General features: G+C 43.3%; 1 protein-coding gene across 3 annotated transcripts in view; it reads left to right on the top strand.

Annotated features, from left to right (window-relative positions):
* The window catches only part of LOC139406612 (cytosolic carboxypeptidase 6-like), a 465,185-nt gene that overhangs the window by 329,016 nt on the left and 123,442 nt on the right, over positions 1-12,727 (top strand). For 2 of the 3 annotated variants that reach the window (XM_071149384.1, XM_071149383.1), the window contains exon 6: positions 10,238-10,277. In XM_071149384.1, coding sequence (XP_071005485.1) covers positions 10,238-10,277 — 40 coding nt within the window. Of the gene's footprint in view, positions 1-3,107; positions 3,128-10,237; positions 10,278-12,727 lie in introns of all 3 variants that reach the window. The other variant, XM_071149385.1, reaches the window with a different exon arrangement.

Genomic DNA, 12,727 nt, shown 5'->3' with positions numbered 1-12,727 from the left:
AGTAATACAGAGCCAATAAAGCAAAATCCAGTATGTTTTCTGTGTGAGCTTTTGTGCATGTAAATGACTTATTACCAATGATACATAAATCATTGGAGAGCATCTTGCAGAATATCCAGTGTGTTAAATAATATATTTTCAGTCATGTAATATTATAGGCACTCACAAATACATAATTGACCTGTGAATCAAAACCCAGGAGATGATTAGCTCATTATTACCTCACTCCTGTTTCTCCCTCTGGATGATGAGTAAGAGACAGGCTTCCTTAACTTGATATTGTGGTGTGGTAATGATGTGGCAAGCTGGCTAGAGACTGGTGCGTGGGGGAGACTGGGGCGTGGGGGAGAGATTGGGGGAGGCAGGGTGATGACTCACAGTAGGGGGGAAGTTCTCCTAGAGAGAGAGAGAGAGAGAGAGAGAGGGGAGAGATAGAGAGAGAGAGTTGACTCGCCCTCCTCCCCCTCTGTCTCCCTCCACCTCTCCCAGTCCTGACCCTGGTAAGCGGGTGTCAGACGGAAGGGTCCTGGAGGACATCAGCAAGGACAATGAATACCTGAGCAGGGACGGAAGCAGACGGTTTAAATAGCTCCCTGCTGATTTCCCTTACCTCATCTGGACAGGAACAGGGTCCACCAGGGTCAATAATAACTGACATCTGTTCCATAATCAGATGATGATATTGCTGCATGCATTTACTCCCCCTGTGGATGTACCTGCAAGATTTGCCTCCATAATATTATTTCTTTGCTAATATAACCTTACCATTTCGGTGCTATTTTAGTTTAATTGATAACTTGGAAGGGATGGGATGTGAATATTATAATATTGACCTTACATGAATCAGAAATGAGCTACAAAATGGTGGATGGATCTCTCACATGATAATCATCAGCAAATATGAAAAGTACATTTGGGGGAAATATTGCAAATGGGTTTTGGTAGATTGTGCATGAATATTTAATGTAGTCATAAAAGTTAGGTTTAGTAAATTAATGGTTTTGCTAACGGCTGCGGTCTCTCCCTAGATTATTGCTGTGGAGGGAGTGTCTCCCCTCCTCGCCTGTCTGCAGGCCTGCTTTGTTAATTACAACCGTGCTGTTCCTCACCTGCACTACATTACACCTACATTGGACAGGGGGAGAATCAGACAGATCAAATTAATGACTTTTGGAAGGTGGACGGAAAGTTTCAGGTGTCCGTTTTTATTTGCTGATGCTTATGGTGAATCCTGATCAACAAAACAGGGTGAGATAAGCCAATCACTCAATCAAGCCAGTCTATAATTGTTTAACCAGTATATGGAATAGAGTGTGTAGTATAGAGCCACAGGTTACTTCAACTTGCAACATCATTCTGTAACCTGTGGCTCTATACCACAAACTCTATTCCATCTACTGGTTAAACAATTATAGACTGGCTTGATTGAGTGATTGGCTTATTTCACTGTGTTTTGTTGATCAGGATTCACCATAAGCATCAGCAAATAAAAACAGACAACTGAAACTTTCCTTCCAAAAGTCATTCATTTGATCCTGACAATCCTAATTTACCGATGTCAACCTGTCCTGAGCATGTCCTCTTAGTCCTTTAAACATGATCTTGTGTTTGTTTGCTGTAGTGTGACACTGGTACTTTTAGAATGAACACTGGGGGTTTAGGTGTTACCATGACAGCTGGGTAGGTGCATTTGCAACCTACAGTCGGTTCCCAGCCTCAAAGCCCTTTAACCTGTTCCATCCACTAAGTTTAGACTCAGGCTGGGCCACAGGGAATAATCAGCACTGTCAACCTGATGTACATATAAAAGACATCACGCTGCTTGTTTAGCGAGTACCACTTCCTCCCGATTCAGCCCATCCCCGGCGCGAACTCAGGACCTCTGCCTTGCTAGCACACGTGACCGCCCTCCTGAAGCATCTTACTAGTCGGCGCCATGCAAAAAGCTAGATATTCGCTGGCACAGGTGGGGACATTTCAGACTAAGGAGTAAGTTTCACACATCCCCATTATGCTACACACACACACACACACACACACACACACACACACACACACACACACACACACACACTGACACAGTATCATTCTATATCAGGCCCTGGTTAAGCTCTGTGACAGCCTGGGGGCACTGGACACCCACTCTACATGGTGGCTGGGCTGGCCAAGTATGTATTGGGTGATGTGATTCCACAGCTCTTGGCTGAGTTTGATAAAGATTAATACAATCCTATTTTCTGCCCAGGATTGCCTTTCCTAATGTGATTCCTCTCTCTCTCTCTTTCTCTCTCTCTCTCTCTCTCTCTCTCTCTCTCTCTCTCTCTCTCTCTCTCTCTCTCTCTCTTTCTCTCTCTCTCTCTCTCTCTCTCTTCCTGGGAAACACTAAGCACCTTATCCATGTAAGGAGTGACAATGAGAGAGTGAGGCAAGCAGTGTTAGTGTGCTGTAATACTCTAATTCACTGTAGATTAATTATCTCAGGATAAACAGAGTCAGGGTACAGGATTGGGCCAGGCTGAAACACAGTATGGCAAATCCTCCTCCACTCCTCTCCAGGCTGTCCAGTGGCACACAGTAGCCCTGTGTCATGGACTGGCTGGTTAGAGGGACGTACAGTACCAATCAAAAGTTTGGACACACCTACTCATTCAAGGGTTTTTCTTTATTTTTACTATTTTCTACATTCTAGAATATCAAATCAAATGTATTTATATAGCCCTTCTTACATCAGCTGATATCTCAAAGTGCTGTACAGAAACCCGGCCTAAATCCACAAACAGCAAGCAATGCAGAAGCACGTTGGCTAGGAAAAATTCCCTAGAAAGGCCAAAACCTAGGAAGAAACCTAGAGAGGAACCAGGCTATGAGGGGTGGCCAGTCCTCTTCTGGCTGTGCCGGGTGGATATTATAACAGAACATGGACAAGATGTTCAAATGTTCAGAAATGACCAGCATGGTCAAATAATAATAATCACAGTAGTTGTCGAGGGTGCAACAGGTCAGCACCTCAGGAGTAAATGTCAGTTGGCTTTTCATAGCCGATCATTGAGAGTATCTCTACCGCTCCTGCTGTCTCTAGAGAGTTGAAAGCAGCAGATCTGGGACAGGTAGCACGTCCGGTGAACAGGTCAGGGTTCCATAGCCGCAGGCAGAACAGTTGAAACTGGAGCAGCAGCACGGCCAGGTGGACTGGGGACACCAAGGAGTCATCATGCCAGGTAGTCCTGAGGCATGGTCCTAGTGCTCAGGTTCTCCGAGAGAGAGAAAGGAAGAAGGAGAGAAAGAGAGAGAGAGAGAATTAGAGAGAGCATTCTTAGATTCACACAGGACACCGGATAAGACAGGAGAAATACTCCAGATATAACAGACTAACCCTTGCCCCCAACACATAAACTACTGCTGGAGGCTGAGACAGGGGGGGTCAGGAGACACTGTGGCCCCATCCGATGAGACCCCCAGACAGGGCCAAACAGGCAAGATATAACCCCACCCACTTTGTCAAAGCACAGCCCCCACACCATTAGAGGGATATCTTCAACCACCAACTTACCATCCTGAGACAAGGCCGAGTATAGCCCACAAAGATCTCCGCCACGGCACAACCCAAGGGGGGGCGCCAACCCAGACAGGAAGACCACGTCAGTGACTCAACCCACTCAAGTCACGCACCCCTCCTAGGGACGGCATGGAAGAGCACCAGTAGGACAGTAACTCAGCCCCTGTAATAGGGTTAGAGGCAGAGAATCCCAGTGGAGAGAGGGAAACCTGCCAGGCAGAGACAGCAAGGGCAGTTCGTTGCTCCAGTGCCTTTCTGTTCACCTTCACACTCCTGGGCCAGACTACACTGTGTTGTTGTCTGTGTCACACTGCTTTGCCTTATCTTGGCCAGGTCGCAATTGTAAATTAGGACTTTTTCTCAACTAACCTCCCTGGTTAAATAAAGGTGAAATATATATATATATATTTTTTAATCATAGGACCTACTGAAGAGATGAGTCTTCAATAAAGACTTAAAGGTTGAGACCGAGTCTGCGTCTCTCACATGGGTAGGCAGACCATTCCCAAAAAAATGTAGCTCTATAGGAGAAAGCCCTGCCTCCAGCTGTTTGCTTTGAAATTCTAGGGACAATAAGGAGGCCTGCGTCTTGTGACTGTAGCGTACGTGTAGGTACAGTGCCTTGCGAAAGTATTCGGCCCCCTTGAACTTTGCGACCTTTTGCCACATTTCAGGCTTCAAACATAAAGATATAAAACTGTCTTTTTTTGTGAAGAATCAACAACAAGTGGGACACAATCATGAAGTGGAACGACATTTATTGGATATTTCAAACTTTTTTAACAAATCAAAAACTGAAAAATTGGGCGTGCAAAATTATTCAGCCCCTTTACTTTCAGTGCAGCAAACTCTCTCCAGAAGTTCAGTGAGGATCTCTGAATGATCCAATGTTGACCTACATGACTAATGATGATAAATACAATCCACCTGTGTGTAATCAAGTCTCCGTATAAATGCACCTGCACTGTGATAGTCTCAGAGGTCCGTTAAAAGCGCAGAGAGCATCATGAAGAACAAGGAACACACCAGGCAGGTCCGAGATACTGTTGTGAAGAAGTTTAAAGCCGGATTTGGATACCAAAATATTTCCCAAGCTTTAAACATCCCAAGGAGCACTGTGCAAGCGATAATATTGAAATGGAAGGAGTATCAGACCACTGCAAATCTACCAAGACCTGGCCGTCCCTCTAAACTTTCAGTTCATACAAGGAGAAGACTGATCAGAGATGCAGCCAAGAGGCCCATGATCACTCTGGATGAACTGCAGAGATCTACAGCTGAGGTGGGAGACTCTGTCCATAGGACAACAATCAGTCGTATATTGCACAAATCTGGCCTTTATGGAAGAGTGGCAAGAAGAAAGCCATTTCTTAAAGATATCCATAAAAAGTGTTGTTTAAAGTTTGCCACAAGCCACTTGGGAGACACACCAAACATGTGGAAGAAGGTGCTCTGGTCAGATGAAACTAAAATTGAACTTTTTGGCAACAATGCAAAACGTTATGTTTGGCGTAAAAGCAACACAGCTGAACACACCATCCCCACTGTCAAACATGGTGGTGGCAGCATACAAAAGGTCGCAAAGTTCAAGGGGGCCGAATACTTTCACAAGGCACTGTATGTACGGCAGGACCAAATCGGAAAGATAGGTAGGAGCAAGCCCATGTAATGCTTTGTAGGTTAGCAGTAAAACCTTGAAATCAGCCCTTGCCTTAACAGGAAGCCAGTGTAGGGAGGCTAGCACTGGAGTAATATGATCAGATTTTTTGGTTCTAGTCAGGATTCTAGAAGCCGTATTTAGCACTAACTGAAGTTTATGTAGTGCTTTATCCGGGTAGCCGGAAAGTAGAGCATTGCAGTAGTCTAACCTAGAAGTGACAAAAGCATGGATTAATTTTTCTGCATCATTTTTGGACAGAAACTTTCTGATTTTTGCAATGTTACGGAGATGGAAAAAAGCTGTCCTTGAAACAGTCTTGATATGTTTGTCAAAAGAGAGATCAGGGTCCAGAGTAACACCGAGGTCGTTCACAATTTTATTTGAGACGACTGTACAATCAAGATTAAATGTCAGATTCAACAGAAGATCTCTCTGTTTCTTGGGACCTAGAACAAGCATCTCTATTTTGTCCGAGTTTAAAAGTAGAAAGTTTGCAGCCATCCACTTCCTTATGTCTGAAACACAGGCTTCCAGCGAGGGCAATTTTGGGGCTTCACCATGTTTCATCGAAATGTACAGCTGTGTGTCATCCGCATAGCAGTGAAAGTTAACATTATGTTTTCGAATGACATCCCCAAGAGGTAAAATATATAGTGAAAACAATAGTGGTCCTAAAACGGAACCTTGATGAACACCAAAATGTACAGTTGATTTGTAAGGGGACAAACCATCCACAGAGACAAACTGACATCTTTCCGACAGATAAGATTTAAACCAGGCCAGAACTTGTCCATGTAGACCAATTTGGGTTTCCAATCTCTCCAAAAGAATGTGGTGATCGATGGTATCAAAAGCAGCACTAAGGTCTAGGAGCACGAAGACAGATGCAGAGCCTCGGTCTGATACCATTAAAAGGTAATTTACCACCTTCACAAGTGCAGTCTCAGTGCTATGATGGGGTCTAAAACCAGACTGAAGCATTTCGTATACATTGTTTGTCTTCAGGAAGGCAGTGAGTTGTTGCGCAACAGCTTTTTCTAAAATGTTTGAGAGGAATGGGAGATTCGATATAGGCCGATAGTTTTTTATATTTTCTGGCTCAAGGTTTGGCTTTTCCAAGAGAGTCTTTATTACTGCCACTTTCAGTGAGTTCGGTACTTATCCGGTGGATAGAGAGACGTTTATTATGTTCAACATAGGAGGGCCAAGCACAGGAAGCAGCTCTTTCAGTAGTTTAGTTGGAATAGGGTCCAGTATGCAACTTGAAGGTTTAGAGGCCATGATTATTTTCATCATTGTGTCAAGAGATATAGTACTAAGACACGTGAGTGTCTCCCCTGAATCCTAGGTCCTGACAGAATTTTTCAGACTCAGGACAGCCTGGCTTTGGAGGAATACGCAGATTTAAAGAGAAGTCCGTAATTTGCTTTCTAATAATCATGATATTTTCCTCAAAGACGTTCATGAATTTATTACTGCTGAAGTGAAAGCCATCCTCACTTGGGGAATGCTGCTTTTTAGTTAGCTTTGCGACAGTATCAAAAATACATTTTGGATTGTTCTTATTTTGCTCAATTAAGTTGGAAAATAGGATGATCGAGCAGCAGTGAGGGCTCTTCGATGCATGGCACTGTCTTTCCAAGCTAGTCTGAAGACTTCCAGTTTGGTGTAATAGTGAAGACATCAAAACTATGATTAAACACATATGGAATCATGTAAGTTGTTATACTAATCAAAATATATTTTATATTTGAGATTCTTCAAAGTAGCCAAAATTTGTCTTGATAACAGCTTTGCACACTCGTGGCATTTTCTCAAACAGCTTCATGAGGTAGTCACCTGGAGTGCATTTAAATGAACAGGTGTGCCTTGTTAAAAGTTCATTTGTGGAATTTATTTCCTTCTTAATGCATTTGAGCCAATCATTTGTGTTGTGACAAGGTAGGGGTGGTATACAGAAAATAGCCCTATTTGGTAAAATACCCAAGTCAATATTATGGCACGAACAGCTAAAAAAAATGACAGTCCATCATTACTTTATGACATGGTCAGTCAATACGTAGAATTTCAAGAACTTTGTAGATTTATTCAAGTGCAGTCGCAAAAACCATCAAGCGCTATGATGAAACTGGCTCTCATGAGGACCGCCACAGGAAAAGGAAAAACCAGAGTTACCTCTGCTGCAGAGGATAAGTTCATTAGAGTTACCAGCCTCAGAAATTGCAGCCCAAATAAATGCTTCACAGAGTTCAGACCCATCTCAACATCAACTGTTCAGAGGAGACTGCGTGAATCAGGCCTTCATGGTCGATTTGCTGCAAAGAAACCAATATTAAAGACCACAATAATAGTAAGAGACATGCTTGGGCCAAGAAACAGGAGCAGTGGACATTAGACCTGTGGAAATCTGTCCTTTGGTCTAATGAGTGCAAATTTGAGATTTTTGGTTCCAACCGCCGTGTCTTTGTGAGACGCAGAGCAGGTGAGTGGACGATCTCCGCATGTGTGGTTCTCACTGTGAAGAATGGAGGAGGAGGTGTGATGGTGTGGGGTGCTTTGCTGGTGAAACTGTCAGTGATTTCTTTAGAATTCAAGGCACACTTAACCAGCATGGCTACCATAACATTCTGCAGTGATATGCCATCCCCTCTGGCTTTCGCTTAGTGGGACTATCATTTGTTTTTCAATAGGACAATGACACAAAACACACTTCCAGGCTGTGTAGGGGCTATTTGACCAAGAAGGAGAGTGATAGTGCTTCCTCATATGACCTGGCCTCCACAATCACCCAACCTCAACCTAATTGAGATGGTTTGGAATGAGTTGGACCGCAGAGTGAAGGAAAAGCAGCCAAAAAGTGCCCAGCATATGTTGGAACTTCTTCAAGACTGTTGGAAAAGCATTCCAGGTGAAGCTGGTTGAGAGAATGCCTAGCGTGTGCAAAGCTCACCAAGGCAAAAGGTGGCTACTATGAAGAATCTCAAATATAACATATATTTTGATTTGTTTAACACTTTTTTGGTTACTACATGATTCCATATGTGTTATTTCATAGTTGTGATGTCTTCACTATTATTCTGCAATGTAGAAAATAGTTTTAAAAATTAAGAATCCTTGAATGAGTAGGTCTGTTCAAACTTTTGACTGGTACTGTATATGTCAGATCAATGTTATTTTATTTAGAGATATCATGAATGGGCGTTCACACCTGTATGCATATGATTTCTAAACTGAGTATTCAGGCAACACCAGAATGAATTGTCATGTGAAATTTTGATGGAATGGTATTAATTATTTTGTACAAGGGAAATGTCTTCATGTGCACAATGCTCTCTGAATGCTGTAGAGGTCTGTTTGAATGTGCTGTGTCGCATGTTTTGAAGGGAACTTTGATTTTAATAACTTGGACATACTCCACTGATTTTAATCACCCAGCCAGCCTTTCCCAAAGAGAGTGTATCTTGACAATAGAGAAGCATTGTTTTCATTCTCTTTCTATGGTTTTTCGCTCGTCACACTTTCACTTGCAGAATAACAGAGTACCACTAGAGGGCGGTACAAAGGTCTAAATAAGAATTCTGGTTGAATACCAGTGCCTGTTGGTCCAAACAAAATCAGAGAGGTGATGTATAAATTGAGTGGATGGTAGAATCATTTCAAAAGACATTTAAGAAAGAAATCAATCAATGGCCAAAAACATAAACTTTGAATTTGATGTAATAATTTCAATAGTGCGTTATGCGACTGTGATGTGTGGTTGTCTTACCTACCTTAGTTGAATGCACTGGCTAAGAGTCTCTGCTAAATGACCTACATGTACATGTACATGATATTGATTAGTGTGGGGTTTCCATATCAACTAATGGTGAGTCAACAGCCTATGCAGGTGATTTATTGGGGCTAGTTGCTCTCATGCTGTCACAGTGACCTCTGCTGCCTAGTCTACCACTCTGTGCTTCCTGCTCTCTCTACTCCACAACACTCACTCATCTGCAATGTTTTAAGAGCAGTTAGAGTATCTGAGAGGATTTTTACATTAAGATTCTTGAATCCTAATGGATTGGGCTTCAACCTCCTGATTGCACTCACATCGATTATAGTCTGTGACCCAGCAGGTGAACCTGCAATATCATCAGCCTTCCATTGGGAAACGCCCAAAAAATATGCAGCATCGGTGGAATACACATACACGAATACACACACACACACACACACACACACACATGTACGCACATGAGCTGGTTCCTTAGGGACACACAGTGTAAGAGAGGGAGAAGGTGTTGATTAATGCAGTACTCAGGAGCCTGCAGCCTTGGCAGAGGGTTTAAGAGAGTGGGGAGCTAGCAACTCTTTCGGGCCCCCTCTCCAAACTAGAGACATGAAGTGTAAAATTGGGCACTCTCTCAAACACACTCCATCACACAGTCTTTCTCAAACACACTCCGTCACACAGTCTTTCTCAAACACACTCCGTCACACAGTCTTTCTCAAACACATTCCGACACACAGTCTTTAGCATGAGTGGAGAAGGAAGACACATTCCTGCTGGCTGTGATAGAGACAACACAGAGAACAAATGTTGTTGCCTTGTGCAAAAAGAATAAACTGATACCGATCTTTTTAAGGCTGAGATATACTGTGCCATCTTGTGCTTTTCCAGTCTTAAATAGTGGTTTCACACCTCATTTACATAATGTACATATTATGCATAGTCTGGGGCAGCAGGCACCCTAGCGGTTAAGCGTGTTGGGCCAGTAACTGAAAGGTTGCTGGTTCGAATCCCCAAGCCGACTTGGAGGGGAATCTGACGATGTGCCCTTGAGCAACGCATTTAACCCTAATTCCTCCTGTAAATCGCTCTGGATGAGAGAGTCTGCTAAATGACTAAAATGTAGATGTAAAAGAATGGCGTGATAGTAATATGACATGTTATTTCTTTTGGACAGATTTTGAGTTGACATTTTCGCCCTAAGCCCCTTTGAATATCTCTGACCATGTTTCTATTTTTATTTCCCTTACAGCAACAGCGACGTCTAGATCTCCTAACCATCACCAGCCCTGGTGAGTGCCCACTGTCTACTAACTAACTGTTCTGATGCTGATGGGATGTGAGTGAGTGAGTGAGTGTAGACACTGGACAAAAACAACCTCTGTTCTCAGAGATGATAGTCACTACTAGCAAACAGTACACATGTAGGGATAAAAGTTCACTGGATAACTCAGCAGTACAGGATCAGTTACCAGACAACCTGGTGTCATAATTACACCACACTGATACCGCACACTCACAGTCACTTTAAACTTTGAAAATGTCTGCACAATGACATAGCAATGTGAATGAAGACATCAAAATATCTATTATGTTTATTTTTGTTTAATTTGATTTGATGAGCGTAGCTCCTGTCCATTATTTTCATATTATATGGTATTATGAAACAGCATGTGTGTGATGCTCAGCGGAGCTGCAATGTGTTTTGTGATCTGGAGCTCCCCAGTTGGACTGGTGCTGCTGTAAAGAGTCTTTGCTCAGGAAGGGGAACTCAATGTCTTGGAAAAGCAGCTGGGTGATGGAGCAAATTGCAGAGATGGCAAGAGGAAACAGATGGGTACGCCAGAATGGATACAGTGCCCATATGTCTAAAGGATCTGGATGGTCTAATATGCTTTGATTAAAATAATGTTTATGTGAGACATGTGGAGCCTGCTAATTTACCAGATTTATTTTGCATTTGTTTCCCGAGCCCAGACAAGAATATCTCTGACCTTGACATCTCTGGAAAGGGCAACCAGACACTCAGAAAGAGAGAGAGGGCAACATTTAGCGTTGTACCTCAAATCAGGTTCTTTGTCTCTTTTTTAAGTGACAACCCTTCTGCTCAATGCACTGGCCAGTTTGGTTATTTTCCTGGTTTTTCATTTTATTCAGTTTGTATTATCTGACTATACTGTGCTGTACTGTATTCCTGTCAGACATATTGTATGGTGCACTGTGCCACAATTTACAGTCGGTGAACAATAAGGAATCAAATGAAATAAAGCATTGTTCACTTCCCCCCCACTTGTGGCACTTCACTGGGCGCTGGCAATCTGTGAGAAGGTTATTATGCCTATTGAATGGAAAACAGCCTGTGCTTTTAGATGAACGAGGCTGGTAGAGAGGCAACAACAGGAAGACACTCTCTCCCCTTCTGCCTAAAGATTAAAAGAGACTCTTTTCCTGTCACCTCTCTCTTCTTTGTCCTCTCTCCTCCCCCCCTATATTTTCTTTCCCTCCCTTTCTGTCCTCTCTCCAACCCATATCTCCTCTTTCTTTTACGTGCGGTCGGGATGTGGGGCTGCAGACGGTGCAGGGGGTGTGAGGACACTAATAATACTAAGTGGGTGCTACAGCCGTGGGTGTGGGGGTCTGAGAGAGGTGCAGAGGAGAGGCCCCCATGCAGCTCACTGAGAGATGGTGTATGTAGGAGGGCTCCAGGATGCTTCGTAGATCAGCATCAACCATCCCAGCCCCTGTTTCCATCCAGGGGCCCTCATTAGCCCCTCTATCTGAAGTGCATTTCACCCACAACCTCGGTATTCCCTATTTAATTGGACACTTGAGCGGAGCATTGCGCATCTGGCTCTATTGAAGTCTGACATTTAAGACTGCTGACCTTTCCAGGCCCTCCACAACTAAATAATGATTAGCCCTGGCCATTGTTCCACCACAATCGTACACACACACACACACAGTGGCGTGCACACGAAAAGAGGAAAGGTGCTGAACTAAACACCTGCAGTATCTAGCAGTCTCTGACCAAAATACGCACTGTACGTCCAGAAACCTTTATTCACACAAATGCTGGAGGAAGAGGCTTCGGGTGTTCACAATAGAAAGATTGGGTGCAGACATTCTATTGTCAATCTATTGATCTGAATGCCCTTTCCATTTCTGTGGACATCTTACAATAGTGTGTCGATCTAAATTAACTTTGCTTGATGGTGTTTAGTCCCTTTTTCCCTCATATGCTCTGTGCATTACAGGGTGTTAAAAAGGTCAATTACATTCATGAGCTTTGGATAGATGTGCGAGGCATCGGAGCAGCAGAAAGATAATAGGCAACCTTCAGATCTCTAATGGTGTGGTCATTTCTCTTCAGTCTCTGTCTTCACGGTCTCTAGGGCTGTGGGACTCCACTCGCTCTGGGCTCTGATAGTAAAGAGGGCCTCAGATACTATATAGCGCTCTCTCTCTCTCTCTCTCTCTCTCTCTCTCTCTCTTTCTCTCTCTCTCAATACCTTTCAGTTCCTCTTCATTTATCTCTATCTCACAATTACCACGCATGCCTCGATCAAAACAAAGGCCTCACAAACAAATTAGCCCGAGGTAAGGTGGGCTGTTTGTGGGGAGAGATATTGACAGGTTCCGTCACACATCTTATGCATGATGTGACAGTCAATATGTTTTGCCCAATGCTGTATTGTCCTTCAGTTTTCATTTACATATATACCACAATCTTTTTCAAAATGTG

The sequence above is a fragment of the Oncorhynchus clarkii genome, chromosome 4 (genome assembly GCF_045791955.1).
Source record: "Oncorhynchus clarkii lewisi isolate Uvic-CL-2024 chromosome 4, UVic_Ocla_1.0, whole genome shotgun sequence".
In the NCBI taxonomy this organism is placed as follows: Eukaryota; Metazoa; Chordata; class Actinopteri; order Salmoniformes; family Salmonidae; genus Oncorhynchus; species Oncorhynchus clarkii.
The sequence above is the reverse complement of the archived record's forward strand: the minus strand, read 5'-3'. Positions and strand labels throughout refer to the sequence as shown.